At 44.0% G+C, this 18,471-nt stretch overlaps 1 protein-coding gene across 2 annotated transcripts in view; it reads left to right on the top strand.

Annotated features, from left to right (window-relative positions):
* LOC8041980 (cytochrome P450 2U1-like) overlaps positions 1-18,244 on the top strand; it is a 31,082-nt gene extending 12,838 nt beyond the window's left edge. The window contains exons 3-8 of one of the 2 annotated variants that reach the window (XM_040213933.1): positions 408-525; positions 1,361-1,665; positions 2,355-2,470; positions 6,108-6,363; positions 14,536-14,726; positions 17,967-18,244. In XM_040213933.1, coding sequence (XP_040069867.1) covers positions 408-525; positions 1,361-1,665; positions 2,355-2,470; positions 6,108-6,363; positions 14,536-14,726; positions 17,967-18,145 — 1,165 coding nt within the window. In that variant the 3' untranslated portion in view covers positions 18,146-18,244. The remainder of the gene's footprint in view (positions 1-407; positions 526-1,360; positions 1,666-2,354; positions 2,471-6,107; positions 6,364-14,535; positions 14,727-17,966) is intronic. The other variant, XM_040213934.1, reaches the window with a different exon arrangement.
* Positions 18,245-18,471: the final 227 nt, after the last annotated feature.

Raw genomic sequence — 18,471 nt, 5'->3', positions numbered from 1 at the left:
GGATTCGCAAATAAATACAGTTCGCGGAAACTTCTATTACGCTTTTGTTTGCTGCTCCGCTCGCTCTATACAAGAAACGTAGCGTCCTCGTTAAACCTCATTGATCTTGATTCGCTTGATTCGGGGCCCCCATAATAAGATGCAGCCGACTGAGGAACTTTACTCCCCAGCATTCAGGGAAGAAAGTTTCTTCCTTTTTGAAGGAACATATGTTTCAAGAGCGTTCCTCCTTTTAGGGAGGACTGTATAGACCCTTTTTTTAGTGTGCTTCTTTCTTCGTGATCGGTTCTTCGGAGCTGTTTTCGGCCAATGCCGTATCTCGATTGGCTGCGGAGAGGTAATGAGAGGATCTGGGCGTACCACACCCCTCGATTCTTTGGCCATAAAGTGACCCTCGTCTGAAACAGAACTTTTGCAGGTATCGGAACGCTCAACGGAGAAGCGTGGCGTACGAACCGCCGATTGTGCCTCGGTATCTTGCGAGACAACGGTTGGAAACCGGCAGTCATGGAAGAGCAGACCAAGGTAACTAGAGGAACGACGAACGGACTTTTCGTTTTAGGAAGGTTTCTTGTCGCGTCCCGCATGCGGGTTCACGCTAAAGTGGAATCTGTTCTCCTGGTTCCCCTTTTTTAAGTTTAAAGTAGAGCATAAAGCAGAAACAGAAAAAAATTGTAAGAAATTTCTTTTTGTAAGGGAAATTTGTATAGATTATGCTAAAACTCTTTAGAGACTTAAAAAATCCTTTTGTAAGTGGGGCTGCCCAGGAATAAATATTATTTTACCGATAAATTTGTGACATTTTGTCGAATAATTAACTGCTCTATTGTTTTTATGCTGGCGCTGTTGTAACTGTATAATCACTTAGAAATTATAGCTATAATGTTCCGCTTTTGGAGTATATTAATTTTTGGTATTGTTATAGTCTTAGCGATGCGACAACAGTACGCATCTACGAATCCATTTCGTCTCATTTATTTATTCCCATGGCTTACAGTCAGAATGGGCTGCTATAAAAAACAAAGGTGAGGGCAGAGGAAAACGTAGGTAGGCCTTGTGTTTGATGTAAAGTGGCCAGTTGTTGATTGAGCTATGAAGGATATTTCTACAGCTTTACGTAAAACTTCGTGAGCAGAATATCAGGGCGCAAACGAGCTGGATAAGGCACAGCTCCAAAACTGGCCGGAAGCCAAAGAAGACACGTCTTTCTTTTTTTTTTTTTTGTGTGTGTGTTTGTCGTCTTTTGCTTACATGCAGTTTTGGGGTTGTGTTATGGGACTATGACGTACTCGTTTTTTTTTTTTTTCGGAGATAAAGATATGTCGTAATAATACACCTTTCCTGTTCGCTTTTTTCACAGGAGGAGTTGCAGTACTTCTGTGGAAAGCTTTCCCAATACAGGGATAAACCTGTGCCCATAAAGCAGTTGGCGATGACCAGCATTGCAAACGGCATCATGAAAATTCTGATGAGCGTATCGTACCCGTTCGGAGATCCAAGACGAGTGCTTCTCGACAGACAGATGGCGCAGGTGGGACGGGCGATATCTTCTTGCTCTCTGATCGTGTGGGCACCATTGTGGCTGTATTCCCTCGTGGGCCGCCTGCCCTACACAAGTCTTCATTCGATGAGGTCCGGTTTTCAAGGGATTGTTGCATTCATCAAGTATGTACATCAATCCACTTCCTCCTTTTATTTTACCGCCTCCCTTTAGCAATTTGTTTTTAGATAATTTTTAGTTAAATAATTACTTCGAGTCTGCAACTGCAACCACTCACAATATGGTATATTGCGCACCAACTTCGAACCCGATATAAGTATAGACTATGCAACAATATAAAAAAAAATGACTTTCAATGCAAATAAGCACTTTTGGAACTGAATACTCCCTACCCTTTCACCTTAACCGCCACGAGGAATATAGGAGGATTATCACACGCAGATCCAAATATGAGCAGCAAATGCTTCGACATTTATTTCCTGGGATTTTAAATCACATTATAAAGAGGAACATAGGTCCGAACACAGTTCCTACTATGGAGTTACGTTGCATGTTTTTCACGAAATCGAACATATTTTTAACCTTTTTCGTTGTTGTTTTGGTTCCAATACTTACCTTCTATTGTTGCTTCAGTCACTGTGTATAATTATTATTTTCCTGGGCGTTCATTGGTGTTCGTTCGTTGCACAAAATGAGCTGCAACAACCGATTTCGCATTGTTTGTATACGCACTAAACGTAAAGCAAAAGACGCAATTCCCTGCTAATTAGAAATAGCCACTCGAATGTGGCTTTTTCAACTTTGCATATTTTGTATCTAGGAATATGTGCACTAGAACAATTCTAATTTTCAGAGAAAGAGTCAGAGAGCACCAAGAGCTGCTCGACGAAAACTCCAGCCTCGACTTCACAGATGCGTTCTTGAAGGAGACGTGCGAGTACCGCAAGGCCCCGGATTCTCACATCAGTGGTAGGTATCCTCGCTGCAACTTATTTCTATAATACATTACGCTGTGCCCATTTAGCTCGGTACCACTTGTAATCCAATGCATTTGTTTTGAACATTGTATGTATATTCAGTCATTTTAAACTTCCCTCCAAAAGAAACCTAACATTTTATATGCATCGTCTTGTCATGAACACATTTTAAATCGGCCTTCACAACGTGCTTATAGTCATTGGCGTCTGACGTTTGAGCTTCAAGCACATTACACATGAACAAATGAACAAAGCAACTACACTAAAAAGATGCCCGTGCGCCTGCTTTCCCGCACAACACTCGGAGAGCCAATCAGCGCAACTTACGGAGGCAGCTCAGCGAATGAGGATGCCGAAACGTATGTTTCGACCAAAGAACGCAGTCTGAGTTGTGATATTAAGCAATGGAAAACGTCACTCTTGGATTGCTTAATGTCACAACTCAGACTGCGTTTTTTGGTCTAAATATATGTTTCGGCATCATCATTCGCTGATCTGCCTCCGTAAGTTGCGTTGATTGGCTCTCTAAGTGTTGTGCGGGAAAGCATACGTACGGGCTTTTTTTAGAGTGTATATAAGAACGCAAAACGGCGTCGATGTGGCATTGAGGCTGCAAACTTAAATAGAAAGACGGACAGACGAGAACACACGGGGCAACATCTATCGCATAATGTAAAAGCCAAAGTTGTTCGGATTCATAAATCATGCGATATTAGCATTCTAAACAACTATCGTCCTGTTTGTTTACTTTTTGAGGCTTTTAAAATAATACTTCACAAACGTCAGTACTTTAACCAAAATGATAAACCCCGAGCAATATGGGTTTTTGAAGGCAGGTCGGTGGAAACCACTCAGTGCTTTTTCTTAGATTATACCGTTCCGTTCATCTGTGAGCGTGAACAAGTTGACGTAATATAATTTGACATGTCAAAAGCGTTCAATAGGGTTAATTTCAATGTTATCTTGACTAAGCTCGATAGTTATGGCTTGTGTCATTAGTTTGGAAACTGCCATAAGTTTGGAAATTGTCTTTTTTTTCTGACAAATTATGTTTGTGTATCAAGATTCATGTAGAAGCCTTTTTCATCATCGTCCGGAGAAATCCAGGGAAGCAGTTTCTGCTGACTTTTTTTTTGACATTTCTAAACGACATTTAATTAAAAAAAAAGAATCCAAAGAAGCGGTATCAAATTATTTAGCTGTGTTCATTCCCACTTGAATTGCGCTCTTCTTTAGCACGACGCATTGGTAATCGCAACGTGGTGTTCGAATAATTATCCTTTGCTGAATGAACTGGAAACAAAAACAATGGCTTTGAAAAAGAGGTGCGATAGACTTGTGTAAACTTTCACAATGTTTAGCAATATCATTGCTGGCGTGTCCGCCTTTCGCGATCTTGGCATGATTGTATATTAATCCTTAAAGGTTAATAATGTTTCAAGTATTTGCAGTGTCTCCCTTAGGAATCTCTGGGTGAGATTCCTGAGGGAGACGCTTTAGATAACGATTTTTTTTCCCTGCTTGTCTTGTGAACTTGATTTGCAGTCTAGAGCGCACAAAACTGCAGTTCGCTTCCACTGTTCGAAATTGCATGAAACCCCACGCATCACGTTATATTGCACGCATTCAAAGGCGCTTCATTGGTTTCTTACGTGAAAGGTATTTTGGGCACGAGTGCTATTACGACTATAAAAAATTACTAAAAAAAAACAAAGAAACTAGGGATATCTAATTTAGTGGATAGATAACGTTTACGCGAATCATTGTTTTTATATAACGTTGTAAACGGAGCTGTTGATTCGCCACTTTTGTTAAGCTCTGTTTGTTTTCATGGGTCTACTGCGGTTTGGTCGTCGTCAGAATTGTTTTCCCTTGTGGGTGAATATGACACATCACCACTACTAAAAAGGCAACTGCAATTCAACAAACATGGTCAAGCTTCTGTAGACATTTCAAGCGACGTGAATGCTTTTCGACAAGGTCTAGAGTCACTAATTTGCATGTAATCATTTACCTGTTTTTGCTGTCTGCATTTTTTTTTTTGCTTTTCGTTTTGACGAATTGTGATCAGCTATTTTGGCCTAGTGCTTCTTGTGGAAACATCAAATAAAGATTATTATTATTATTATTATAGGTAAAATATTTTCTCCCCTTTTTTACGCACTCGGAGAGACAATCGCTGCGAGTGAATCCTAACTTAATACCCTACGTTAAGACCTAAATGAAATTAAGATGTTTGACGTGATACTTAAGCCTGGTACACACACCTGCGACTGCTTAAGATTGACTGCATCTTGCGAATTCTTACAACCAGAGAGCACATTGTAGTCACCTATCGTTTAGCCGTGAAAGACTTGGCATTTCCATTATTTTCTTTTCTGATTTTCTCGTATTATTTCTTATTGCCTTGGCTTGAATAACGTTTGACATTGGTACGAACGACCATTTCTCATAAATAGTGCGTGCATTCGATTTCGCATAGATTGCAAAACCTTTGCTGTTGTGAAATGCAGTTCCAAGGTCAATTCACAGATGGCGCCAGCGTGCCCGCGTGTTCTCTCATCTTAAGAGATCACAAAAACTCAGTCGCAAGTATTTGAACGGACCATTAATCCGACGTTTAGTGTGCCGACGTTGTGCTTACTTTGGAAATTCTGAAACGACGGTGCAACTAAATTCCCGCAGAGCACTTGACGAGTAAGTCAGCAGGAACAGTACGTTTTAATTGGGACATTTTAATGGTATTATTTTTGGCAGTGGCTCAGTAGCAGTTATTTAGTTAAGTGATATTTTTTATTTACGTAGAAATATACTGTTATACAAATACGAGGCAGTGTACGAGGCGTCGATCTTACAATAAAACACAGAAAACATCGCGCTTATACTAAAAACGACTTACAGACAGAATGAGTAATTTTGACGTTAGATGGCCCTGGGTGTGCCATATTGTGAGGGAAATGTATACGTGAAAAAAGTAGGTCGATGTTACGGGCTTTGAATATATGTCCGCCTCGGGAAGCGACTCTCAACAGTTATTGCATTATGGATGTTGACCTCGACAGAGCCGAAGATGATGCCCGCAATACATACCCTAAAGTTGAAACATTTTATTGATTGAATTAAGAAATCAGGCAGAGATTAATGCACTGAACTACTTTAACTGTTTTGCTAATCAATTAATTTCACTTCACTAAGATAAAAGCGTAAATATTACGTATCGAAGAAAACTGGGACTATGTGAAAATGTGACGCTAGGGGTTGTGTTAAAACGTGAAAGTTTCAAGATAAGCCGTTATATAAACCCCCCAAAATAATTTAAAAATGTACACAATTTCGCGGTGATCCAACGTTCAGCTTATCCTTATATTGTAAAAAAAAAAAAAAAAAGAAAGACATTTTGGGAGGCATTAACAAGTAGTTCAGCGAAAATGCCTTGTAGGAAAGAATGCAATACTTTCTTCCCATTAAGTTTTTTTTTTTTTCAGATATAAATGCCACATGCTTCCACACTCTCAGTTCTTTCGGTTTTGTCATTTCACCAGCTCTCCACTTAGATCGAAGTGAAGTTGAGGCCAACAAATGTTCGTTTTATATGACCACATTACAAATAAATCGCCTCTTATTCGCAGTAAAGTACGCTGCCGGTCATGTACTGGCTCTGCTGAGTGCTGGTACGAACCCTGTAAGCAGCAGCATCGTTTGGCACCTTCTGATCTGCGCCGACAAGCCGGGCCTGCAGAACAAGATCAGGGAAGAGATTGACAAAGTGATCGGACAGCAACGAATGCCGGCCTGGGGAGACCGTTACAACATGCCTTTCACCATGGCCTGCATTTGGGAGACCTACCGCTGGAGGACGATGAACCCAATCGGGATTCCAAGAGGGTAAGCGAGGGAAAGCATTGCAAATAGTTCACTGTGCGTTACGTGAAATCAGACATTTTAGACGTTACTGAAACAAAGCAACTAAATACCTTTTTTTGTTACTCAAGAAGTAACGACATACATGATAAAAAAACAGCCTCAGATAAACAGGAATCTGTTTATCTGAGGCTGTTTTTCATCATGTTTATCCGTTACCGACTGGCATCTTCTTCTACATCGGGCTCTTCTTCTATCCCAAGTAATAGTTCCCTTAATAACCCTGTCCCTGTTTACCTGAGGCTGTTTTTCATCATGTTTAACTGTTACCAAATGGCCCAAATCACCACCCTACTTAAGTAACGATATGCATTACTTGTTAATGCTATTCAAACGTAACGCTTCATGTGAGCTTGAACGTTACGTGTTAATTTCTCGTTACTCTGAATGTTTCTTTTTCACGAAACAGTAGCCGCTTCCAGTATTTGTTGGTGTTACTCATTCCTTAGGTTTCGACAAGTTCATTCGGGGGTCATGGTTACACTGGCATAACTTGTGCACATCTGTTTATGGTATATCTAGCGTTTTCTCGTCGAGCAAGTTACAGGCACGAGCTGGTCTGTGTATTAGGTTGACAACTTGTAGTGAGGTGGTAAGCTGGGCTAGTTGACGCTGGTTGAACATGAGAAAAACATAGCCCGCAAATAGACGAGGACAGGGACAGGAACGGAATGCAGAATACATACAAGCGCTAACTCTCAACTCGAATCTATTGTTCTTGTTTTCATCAAGACGTTCTTATGTCAACCTGGCCGCTCTGAGCATGTTCGAGGCCTGGGGCGCTTCGTGGCGCGTCAAACAAGGCCTGTGCGGCATCCTTAAATTTCTCGTAATTCTGGAAGGGTCTGCGCAATTTTAAAATCTGAGTATTGGCGCCAGCCACAATTCTTCAAGGACTGTCTGTGGACGGCATGTGGTGTCAGTGCCAGTGATCTCGAACGACATCGCAGAATCTTTTATTATTTGAACACGAGAACGATGGACGTAACTTAGTTTTTGTGGCTGAGGGTTTGGCTAGACCTTCCCAAAAAGAAAAAGGAGCTTCCAGCTTACAAGCGATTCACCCCCTGCGATATTACGGGATATTACTATATTACGATCCCTCCAAACCTTCAAACACTCAAAGTCTAAAACCTGAGCTTTTCGTTGAACCTAGTCTACGTCCTCCAGAGCTGCTCGCGTTGGCAAAAACGTCGCTTAAAAGGCCAGTGAAGAACACAGACCATGTTGTGTCGTAGATGCTGTAGACACTGTTTCTGGATCAGGAAGTGTTCAAGTTCACAGTCCTAAACTTGTGATGAACTTTCTGGATGATAACCCGCTGCGTCTTTTAGAGTCAGATAAGGAAGGATGTTTTGTTAGAATGGTTAGAATTTTGTTAGAACACTACATTTGAGCTGCGTGTGTCTTCTGTGCTCCGTTCCTGTTCCTCTCCTCGCCTTTTTGTGCACTGCCTTTTCATCATGGCTACTTGTGTTGCGCGCGTTCCCCTCCGGAAGTAACTAAATCCAGGTACTCCTTGCTTCATGAAAAGGTAACGAAAATGCGTTACTTGTTCTTCATCTCAAAAAGTGACTGAGTACAACAAATGCATTACATACGTCTTGTGAAACCATAAAATCCCTCACACTGGAGAAGTCCGGTAGATGAGCAGAAGAGATTGCCTTCGTGAAAGTGAGAGGAGAGGAAGGTCAGCTACAAGCCTAACCAGAGGCAGAGACAGGAAGTAGTGAACCTAGATTTTATATTGTAACGTGGTTTTTGAGCCACGTTTCCAATACAAGCTGTGAGGAGGGCACACGTGGTATTTTAAAGGCTATCGCATTTTAAAACAAAACACTTGTGCTAATAAGAAATATCTTCTTTACTAGAGTAATAGATGCACTTCTCATTAACAAGACTTTGCCGTTTCCTTTTAAAGAGCTGACGCAGGCCGCTAATCATCGCGTTAAGCATAAAAGAGAGCAGGTTGAGGAGCACGGCTCTCCGTAAAAATGCCATCTGCTCAGACAGCATTTTCGCGTGAGGACGTTATCCCGTAACTCGCTTGCATCATTCCATCAATCGAATGATTGAATTTTCGCGTGCTCTTCGTGTGAGTGGGCCCACAGGTTGTGTTCATGAACAGTGCGTCTATTACGCGAGAAAATGCGGTCAGCGTAAGGACCCATGTTGGTATTTTCTTAGTTAAACAGGGAACATCAGAAGAAAATAGGGAGACTTTATGCAAATCTTGCAAATTCTTTTTTTTTTCTTCGTAATGAGTCTGAGTTCTTATAATCAAACATTATGTTCCGTAGGTCTAAACTCCTCAAAAGGCGCTGATTGAGAAAGCCTTCAGAATTGCGAAACCTAATTAAGGGTTCTACGAAAAAAAAAAAACCTCTTTCTCAGCCTCTTTAACCAATAAGCATAGCATATCCGGAGCATTGAGCAAAATACTGTGTGAATTACTAATCTCCTCTTCTCTCCGAGCCTGGCGCAGGTGAAGCCACAGGAAGCTTGATGTTTGTAGCGGGATTCGGGCCACTGTTAAACTTCTAGTGCATTCAGTCAAAGTTTTGGTTTATGATTTCTTGTGTCTGAGTGTGCTTGTATAACCCCTTTTTGAATTAGATCCTGATAATAAGGCATTTGAGCATGGGACATATGCACACTTCACCAGCTGAAATCTCACAATATTCACAACCAATGGCTTCCTAAGAAACTTCCCGGGTCTGCTGGCGCCGTTACCGAGCAACAAGAAGGCTTTCTTTAGATGGCAAGAATAAATCCAGCGCCCTGAACCCCTTTCAAACCAGCACTTGGAAGAGTTGAAAAGCTTTTCAAGTGCTGACTTCCGCGATAAGCCGTTTACTTCCGGTGGCTTCATACCTTTTCACTGCTGTTTGTTCGATGCGTAATGCTGCCCCTTAGTGGAGATCAATGGTCTGTGAATAGCGTACTATTTACGTCAAGAAATTGGTAGGTCGAGCGACCATGCGACGCAAGAGGTAATTTAAGAACCAGGAACGTTAGGACGGCTTGGCGAGAGGTGAAAGCACTCACAGCCACTTCGTTTGTGCACAAATAACTATATATAAACTATCGAATAACTACATCAGCACAGAGTAGTATTATCTCTATTCGCATCCAGATGACCTATATAATGTCCCAATTAAGTTCCGTTATAAAAGTAAAGCGCACGAAAAATTGCGAGCGGATGTTTTTTTTTTATTCTCTCTGCCTTTTGTGTGCTCAGTTTTTATCATTAATCAGTACATGCTAAGCCAGCTCTCAAGGCATGAACACTTATCCAATTAAGATCCACTCTACTTCGAACGTGACGCGCGTTTGATGTAGGGTGGATCATACGCGACAGGTTTTTATGAATTTAATTTAAAACAAAAACATCGAGCACGTTAATCTGTCTGAAGAGAGAGGAGCTACTGGTTGTCTATAATTCTTTCTAAATGAGTTAGAGGCACCGAAGAGAGTTATATTGTTCAATGTTTAGGACTCATCATAGAAATCTGGCTTCCCAAATTCATATCGCCGTAATTCAGCGTGCTACCATCTCTTGGTGATGTTGAGCACTGGTCACGCCCCGCCGGATCATGGATGCCACGGAAAAGCACAGATGGCTGATTTAATTATTTTCGTTCAAATATGATCCAGTGCGTCGTGGTGCGCTGCTTGGAACGCGTCGGTGTGTTAAGCGTCCTATTCTGTCCGAGCATCCAAAGTGGTTCCGAAGTAGCAACAAATGACGTCACAAAAACCGGAGTGTCATGCTGTCGGATGTCGCGATCCTGGTGGTTTGGTCTAGAAGTTCCGGCAAAAAGCACGAGCAAACGCGAGTGTCGCTGTGATCGCGGCGTCCCAACTCCTGACTGCCGAAGCTTCAGTGGCCTGTCAGGAGGGACAGCGACCTGCAGCAGAACAGGCGTCTGTCACATAAACTGGCGCTGCTGTGACACAACCAAAACTGCGGTCGGCGAGAGCATAAAACGTTTATGACGTCATGAGGCGGAATTCGAGGGACCCCACCCTTTTGTGGAGGCGGTAACCTAGCAGTTGGGCACGCGTTCCAGGCACCACAGCTGTGGTCTCTTGTACACAGCACACCGACGCCATCTATGGAGGAGCCTTCGAATGCTTCTAGCGTGCGATATTTTATGTAAATATTTACGCATTACTGGACCTAAAATAATTCTGACATGTTGAAACGACTGTCTCTCGAAGGTGTGTGGATTTGGTCTCGGAAATACTCCACAACTCTCTGTCTAGTAATAGAAAATTGGCAAGCGTTTAAAATCTACCCGGCACATTGTTAGTGTATTTAGTATTGACCCAGCTGGTCAGCGGTTACGAGGATTTTCTAACGTATTTGATTCCAGACAAACGCAAATCTGTGAACCAGCCTTGAGTCGCCCAACTTCGCTCGTGTTTTCAAAAGTCTGCCCGTGTACTTTCGGCGGTTTATGTTGTATCCTCTAGGAACACCCGCAAAGATATTGGCCTCGTCAATGCGCGTGCAGGTGCCATACCTAACTTCCGTGTGTTGTTAGCTCCTGAATCAGCATGTTTTTCCCCGCGGCAGGAAATGTAGCGGGTAAACAACGTGCCAGGTAATAAACGCGTGAGAGCGGTGCGCTTGCCGGTGCTGCTCGGAGCGTGCCCAGATGGATTGTGACTTCTCTCGTTGAACAACTGTGACGCAAGATAGCTGTGCACTGCCCCCCCCCAAAAAAGAAACTACTTTTCTAGTGCAGCATTTTTTAATGCTGATATTACTGTTTGCGCAGGTCTGAGGCTCTCTCGTGCTTTAGTGAAGCCGATGTACAAGAGTTAAAGGCGACTACTTCAGGCAGCTTCAAATGAAAACGTTGTGTTGCGTCCTAATGCTTGGCCCTATATCTAGCTCACATGGTGCAATATAATTCCCCGTGAAATATATAAAAGCGGCGGGCAACACACCCTTTAAGAACAAAGAAAACGAAAACGTAGCTTGCTCGAATTAAACCCGCCCTTCTCTCCCTGTGCAATAACGATGTCGGCACGCCATCATATCTCGTTACAGCGGACACTGTTATGGGCCCTTTTACCGGTTTCACGAAGGGTTGAGCGTAAACGAAAAGTTTCCCGGCTAAGCGTGGTGGGAAAATCAATGTCACGTGACTTTACGTCACGCGACACACAGACAGATACAGGTTCTCGGCTCAATTTAGCGAAAAATGATGTCACATGACCTATGCACCAATCCCGTTTTCCCGCTAATTTTAGCGGAAAAATTGACGTCCCGCGACGTATGCACCCATTTAGTTTCCCGATACATTTTGCGGGAAAACCCATCAGGACCTCAAAACCATTTATTCATCAACAACGTATCGACGCTAAATGAATGCAATGTCATTTCAATATCAGATTACCGTATGACGCACTGTTGGCACAATGTCAATTAATTGTCATCGTCAAATCGCCGAATAAGCAGCACGGCCGCCGCTGGCTAAACACATCACGTCGTGTGATAGTCGCGCAATTTTAATATGAAAGCGATAACTGTCCGATGGAGCGAACCGGCTAGAGAGCTCGGCCGTCGGCCGCAAGGCCGTGGTTGTCTTGTGTTAATTTATATTAAAAATTCAAAACATTGTTTGGTACTTATTTATGAGGAAAAGGGGCTGATTTTTTCCGGCGCATATTTATTTTAAAGATCTCGGTGTACGGTGCTGATCCCGCTCTAACGGAGTCGAACAATGTTGTTTATCAGTGGAGAAAAAAAATGTTGCGATATGGAAAAAGCTAGTCAACCAATCTTAGAAGGGAGGGTTCCCGATCCATACGATAGTCAGAAATTTTTGATGGTCATTCAAACCTACTTGATAACCCATAAAATCTTTTTGATGGCCCATCACGATTTCTTAATGGCCCAACAGGCATTCTTGATCGCTCATCAGGCTTCTTTGACGGCCCATCAGACTTTTTTTGCTGGTCAGACAGGCTTACTTGACGGTGTCTGATAGACCATCAAGCATCTTCAGATGGTGACTTATGGACCATAAAACGCTTCTGTAGGTGGTTCAAAGACCGTCAAAACGTTTCTGGTGGTGGCTGATAATCCGTCAAAAGGTTTTGATGTTTCCCGTGTCAGATCATTAGGATATCTCCATAGACCATCAAAACGTCAAAAAGGATGATGGTGCTTTTCATAACATCTCTTCGTGGTAGGAAGAACCTGACCATCTACGGGACATTCCAGCAGTGGCCGAGAGGGGGCGCTAAGTATCTCACGTCATCGTGCATGCGCGTGTAGCGCCGAAGCGCGAGACTTAGAGCGGTGGCGCCAAGCGCGAGACTTACAGCGGTGGCGCCAATGCGCGAGACTGAGCGGTGGCTCACCCGACGTCAGCAGCTAAAGACGTTTCAAGCGCGCGGCATGAGCAGCACCGACGGGACCGAGCTCCGGGCTCGAACAGAACAGCACGAGCCTGGCAGCATTCGACGATGTAGCAGGGCGGTCTCAGCAGAGCTCCCTTTTTATGCTCTTTTCAGTTTTTGTGATTGTGAAAGATCAGTTTGTTGATTTGCATCGACGGACGTCTTTCCTGACCCCCACCCCTGATTTGTATCCGGTGTCGAATACTCACAGCGGAGTGACTCGATAACGGAGTGTTTAATTCGTAATCATCCGTCTCAAGAATGTTCTTAGGTTACACGCATAGGCGCACCGACTGGGGGTCTAGGGGGCGCTTGCCCCCCCCCCCCCCCCCTCTCCCCAGTTTTCTGAGGGGGGGGAGGCAAGGCATGTGTTTTGCTCCCCCTGAAACAGCCGCACTGGGCAGAGCAAACACTGGCAACAAGGGCACCGCCACACGGCCCGGGGGGGGGGGGGTGGTTGTGTCCTGGTTTGTTCCCCCCTTCCCCCCCCCCCCCCCCCCCACACACACACTCAAATTCAAGTTGGTACGCCAGTGGATACGCGAAATGCACGAAGACACCTCATGAACCGAGATATGTGTTTGTAATCAAAGTTTTGTTTTAACTTGTGTTCTGGTTCGTTGGTCAAACAATTTGTAGTTTCGCTTTGTATGTCAAGTTGTTCACATTTACCACCTCACATCCAGGGTATGTGTCGAAAAACTTGTAGTGGCAACGAATCTTCATTGGTGTTTCTCCGTGTTAATCAATTTTTCATTTTTGGCACCGATGAATTTTTATTTGTGTTTTTCGGTTATAACTGGCACGTGTACGACCTAATTATAGTGCTCTCTATTTTTTTTCCGGATTGAAACGTATCGTTCTTTTGTGTACTAATTTTCAAAGATATATCGATATAGCCTAGTATTATGGATAAAAAATTTCCAATATTTTTTTTCATAGAACTTGTCGCGAGCAAAATTGATGTAGAGGTAATTAAAAAAGCAATGCATCGAGTTTTCTACTTCCGCTAAATACTACTTAGGATCACTTTTTTACGTTGACAACTAAATAAACTTGCCTTAGTTTTTCTTTCTAAGCAATCACAGTCACCAAAAAATTAGAGAAATAAGAGACTTGTTTATGTTCTCAACTCGGAGCCAGAATAAGCGGCCATGTGGACTGTAGTGGTGCCTATCTTAAGCCAGCAACACTAATCGTACCCACGTGCTGGGGTTGGCATAGTAGTAAACGCGTGCTGAGCAACGGGCATTCTTAGAGTTCAGGTATTTTCATCAAAGCAGTGGCTGGATACGAGCCGGCACCGAAGTGTCCGCCGAGGCATTAATTGTTACGATCCGAAGTCGAGCGCTCACGCAGTTCTTGTGCCCAATCTGTAAGCCGTGCTCGAGTGTCGTCAGGGTGGGTGGTTTCAATCGAAAACTTACGTCATCAAGCTTGGCGAAGGCAAGACTGAAATAAATAGTCCTCTTTAATCCTCGAAATTTCACCGCTACAAAGAAGTTTCTGAATCAGTGGCGGTCTGTGCCAGTATACTTGGGTCAGACTAGGGCCAGTGTGTCTCTGCAAAGTCATTAGCATTCCAACCCGATATTGTTTTATAACCCCTTTAAACAAAGTGAAATTGGCATCTACCCAGATTAGTGCTTTGCTAGTTATCACACGCAAGAAAAAGTAAACATAACCACGAAACATACAAGAGAACTTATGTTCCAGCTGCGAGGAGGACGTCAGCATCGATAACTACGTGATTCCCAAAGGAACGATCGTGCTGCCAAATCTGTGGGCAGTGCACATGGATCCCACGCTGTGGAAAGATCCGGAAGCCTTCGACCCCTCCAGATTCCTGACGGCTGACGGCTCGGGACTGATCGCTAAGCCTGAGCACTTGGTGCCCTTTTCTGTCGGTAAGCTAAAACACAATAAAGCATTTTCTTTATTACCACTAATACCCGGACTCGAGCAATAAAACTGATGCATTAGTAAAATGATCAGCAGACGCTTCAGCACGTCGCGAGCTCCGTCATGGCGAATTAATAATATTGTTCGTCAGCAACTAAAGTGAAGTCCATCAGCCTTTTCATATTAGGGCAAATATCGGTAGCAGATGAATGGGGAGAACTGGCAGACGAAATATGTTTGGAAAGAGTACAGCGATATGTTGTCGTCTTTTTACCAAATCGTGGTTGAGGTAGGCATTATTCAGAAAAGTACTTGCGGCTCTGGGGAGAGCTTAGTGAGGCAAGCATAAATGATTTTTTTTCCACTATGGACACGAGGGAGTAGGAAACGACGATACTTTCCTTTGAAGATTTTTCTTCTGCAGTGTCGACAAATGCGGAGATCGTTTGACGATCGGCTCGGGTTTAATCGTAACGGTGACAGCTTATAGTGATGAGGCAAAAAGTCAGGTCGCCGACAAAGCGAAGAGTCACGGATGAGGGAGCCGAGGACCATTGCCAGGATCGTGACCATTCCATTCTACTACAATGAACATACCTTTTATAAAGGCGTCAGTGGGCGTCAGAAAGTCCCTTCCTAAAATAATACTAGCTATACAGTTTGAAAGTAGAAGAAACACAGCGATGTAGGCCGTGCTTGCAAGGTGCGCATATATTTTCGCACATCTTACAGATGCTGCACGGAACAACTCACCGTTACCCTTGCGCAATAACTGTCCGCTGGCTGAAATATTTACTTTACGTAAGTCGGAGAATGAATCTTTTGGAATGCAGGATTTTGCGGCTCCTTCGTCGAACAATGCGACAAATAAAGTGCTCCGCTATATGGGGAGTAAGTGCTCCAAAATGCGTCTTTGACTAACACCTCCTAGATAGGACGGCCCAAGTGTTAAAGTTTCCTGCGTCACTAAAGAAAGCCAACAGTAAGGCACAGATTGGAGATGACTTCGGTGTCAGCGTTCGGCCAAGAAACGTGTCCAATCAGTGAGAACACGACTCCTAGCCGAACGCCGACGCCACAGTGGCCTCCAATTTGTGGCCTCTACGCTGGCCTTCTTTAGTGACGCAGGAAAATCCAGCTCTTAAGGCCTTCTTATCTAGGAGGTGTTGCTTTGACGCGTCGGATTGTAAGGAGGAGCACGCCAATTAAAGGGCAGCATAGAGAAGGTGCAGGAATCCTCAAGGACGAACCAGCCAAGCGCGCAATGTCATTGGTTGAGATCGGGGGGAAACAAAAGCACGCGAGCACGTTCAAGGGGAAAACAAACGAACGAGGTGCGCAAAGAGCAGAAAGGCCTGCATACTGTATTCCACCATTTACTGATGTCGGTCCAACAAAAGGAGGTTTTGTGGCAGCTCGTGGTAGTGTAGCCGGACCTCCTTTGGCGGGACAGGCTGCCCTTGTTAGATTGACTGCGACGTTGACGCTACAGCGGCGTGCTTAAATAAGGAAACTGAGCGACCACGTCATCGAAACGGAGAGGGCGATCAGTGGCGGCGGCCCGAAGGTGCTTTGAGGCCAGGAGCACTTGCACTAAAGCGAGCGTAGAATGGCGGCTGTCTTCAATATATTTAAAATAGCGATTGAAACTGTCAGGTGCGCAATGGGAAGCTTTTTTACCGATTTGTCGTCACCAAGAGCGTGCACAGTTACCAGCTGTTGGACAGAAAAAAAAAAAAACTCCGAACACTGGTCTTCTGTTCTCCGAATATCAATTCTCTACCACTGCCAGTAAATTTGAGGGGCAGTTGATCTCGATCTAGTAATGTCGTCGGGGATCGTGAATGGGTGTCGTGCTGTGTAAGCCAACGTGTCGTAGAAACTTGCAGTGCTGGCGCGTACATACACGAGGAACTGATGCGAGTCAGGGGAAAATCTCGCGTAGTTGGTCCTGTACAGCACTTTTAATGTGTTCGATGTAAATCGAATGGTGTGCAGTAACGTCCGACGAACGCGGGTGAGCTGCAATTTCTAACGAATGTTTTGAAGAATTAATTTGGTATAAAATACCGTCGGTAGGAGCGCCCCGGGAAGACACTTGAACAGGACCTCCATTATGAGGGCACCCTACAGCTTTCCACACCTTCTGGTGTGGAGACTCGCTAGAAAGGTTTTGCAGGGTCGGGGCCGATTTGGGGGCCACAGACAAGTGCCGGACCTTCTCGTTTCTGGTCTTGTGACTGCCGACACATCGCGTATAGGTGGAGAGTGTCTTCGACGCAGGCTACAAAAATCTGCGCTGTGGCGTGGTACCTCCGGCCAGCTTGATTTTTGCTTGTTGTCTTCTGCGTTGGGGGTTGTTGAAAACCTCCGCTAACGATGTCTGAAACCCTTTCCAGGAATTTATATACCTTTCTTCGTGGTTTTAAAACTACAAAAGACTGCGGTATCTTTGAAGATAGATATCATATACGCAAGCCTCAATTAATCATGCCACTTGTGTGGTTCGCTTGCATGGCCATCGATCTGGAGTCAGTCGTTTACGTTCGGTTTCGGTGCTCCGCTGAATACTGCTGTGTGTCGCTGGCAGTCTTTGGCAGATGAAGCAACGGTTGGAGCGGCGGGCTTGCGTTGCTCTTTGCCATCCTCCTTCTCGTTCCGCGTTGTGTCCTGGGTTTAACGTCCGCTGCGTAGCTCCAAAGCAACTCGTGAAGGAACGGGAACACAGGGGTTGGGGGTCACCCTATACTCGAGCACCTGTGAGGGTGATCATGAAATATATTATTGACGATTTTATGTGAAAAAGACAAGAGGGATGACCGCAGCCCGAGCGAGAATGGCGTTCACTCATCCACACTTTTCACAGAGCCCTTCGTCGTTGTATTCTCTAAGCGGCAGCCCCACTGCCCATACTTTGCACTAAAGGCAAGATGTTCGCTGTAGAGTTGGTAACATAACTAGTTGCGGACATGCCTCAATCATGTTTCAAGAATACTTGCTTCATATTAATGTATGCTTCCAACTTGTCTGCAGAGAGTTCTTGTATCACCAATGCGCCAGGATTCTCACACAAGAAAGAAACACTTCTGAGATTCTGTCTCAGGGCTGTCTTTTGTGTTAACAGTGGGGCCGGGGCTTCAGAGTACAGGGCATGAATTTCTGCTGACTTGAACTGATATGCGCACGGATAGTCTCTTTCAGTAAGTGATTTCTAATATTCTACTGAAATTTTGTTTTATTTCCAGGCAAACGAATGTGCCCAGGAGAGGCGGCCTCCAATATGCAGATCTTCCTGTACCTCACAGGGGTTCTGCAGAAGTTTATCGTGATGCCTGAAGATGGTGTTGCAGTCGACTTGTCTGTGGACTGTGTGACCTTCAACAGCCCTATGGTGCAGAATTTGCGCTTCATTCCTCGTTCATAGACTCTATAGGTTACGTGCAATTTATTTGGTTGTTCTTTTCGCGGTTGTTTGCCTCCAAGTTTTTAATAAACTACGCCTAATGGGTTTCTAGATGTCTCACATTCAGCTTCGCATACTTAAAGGTTGTTTTTAAAAAAATACACGCGGTCAAAGATATTCTGTAATATTTGTTTCTATGGCTTAGCAACTTAACTTTATTTGAATTGTAGTCTCTCAAGACGCTTACTGTAAATATAAACTTCCCGCAGATCTCCCGTCATCATGCGCAAAATTCAATCCAAAGTTCAATTGTCTTCCTCACTGGTGATAATTCTGTAGTCACTAAA

The sequence above is a fragment of the Ixodes scapularis genome, unplaced genomic scaffold (genome assembly GCF_016920785.2).
Source record: "Ixodes scapularis isolate PalLabHiFi unplaced genomic scaffold, ASM1692078v2 PGA_scaffold1__304_contigs__length_218370807, whole genome shotgun sequence".
NCBI lineage: Eukaryota > Metazoa > Arthropoda > Arachnida > Ixodida > Ixodidae > Ixodes > Ixodes scapularis.
Note: the sequence above shows the minus strand (reverse complement) of the source record. Positions and strands in the feature narration are given on the sequence as shown.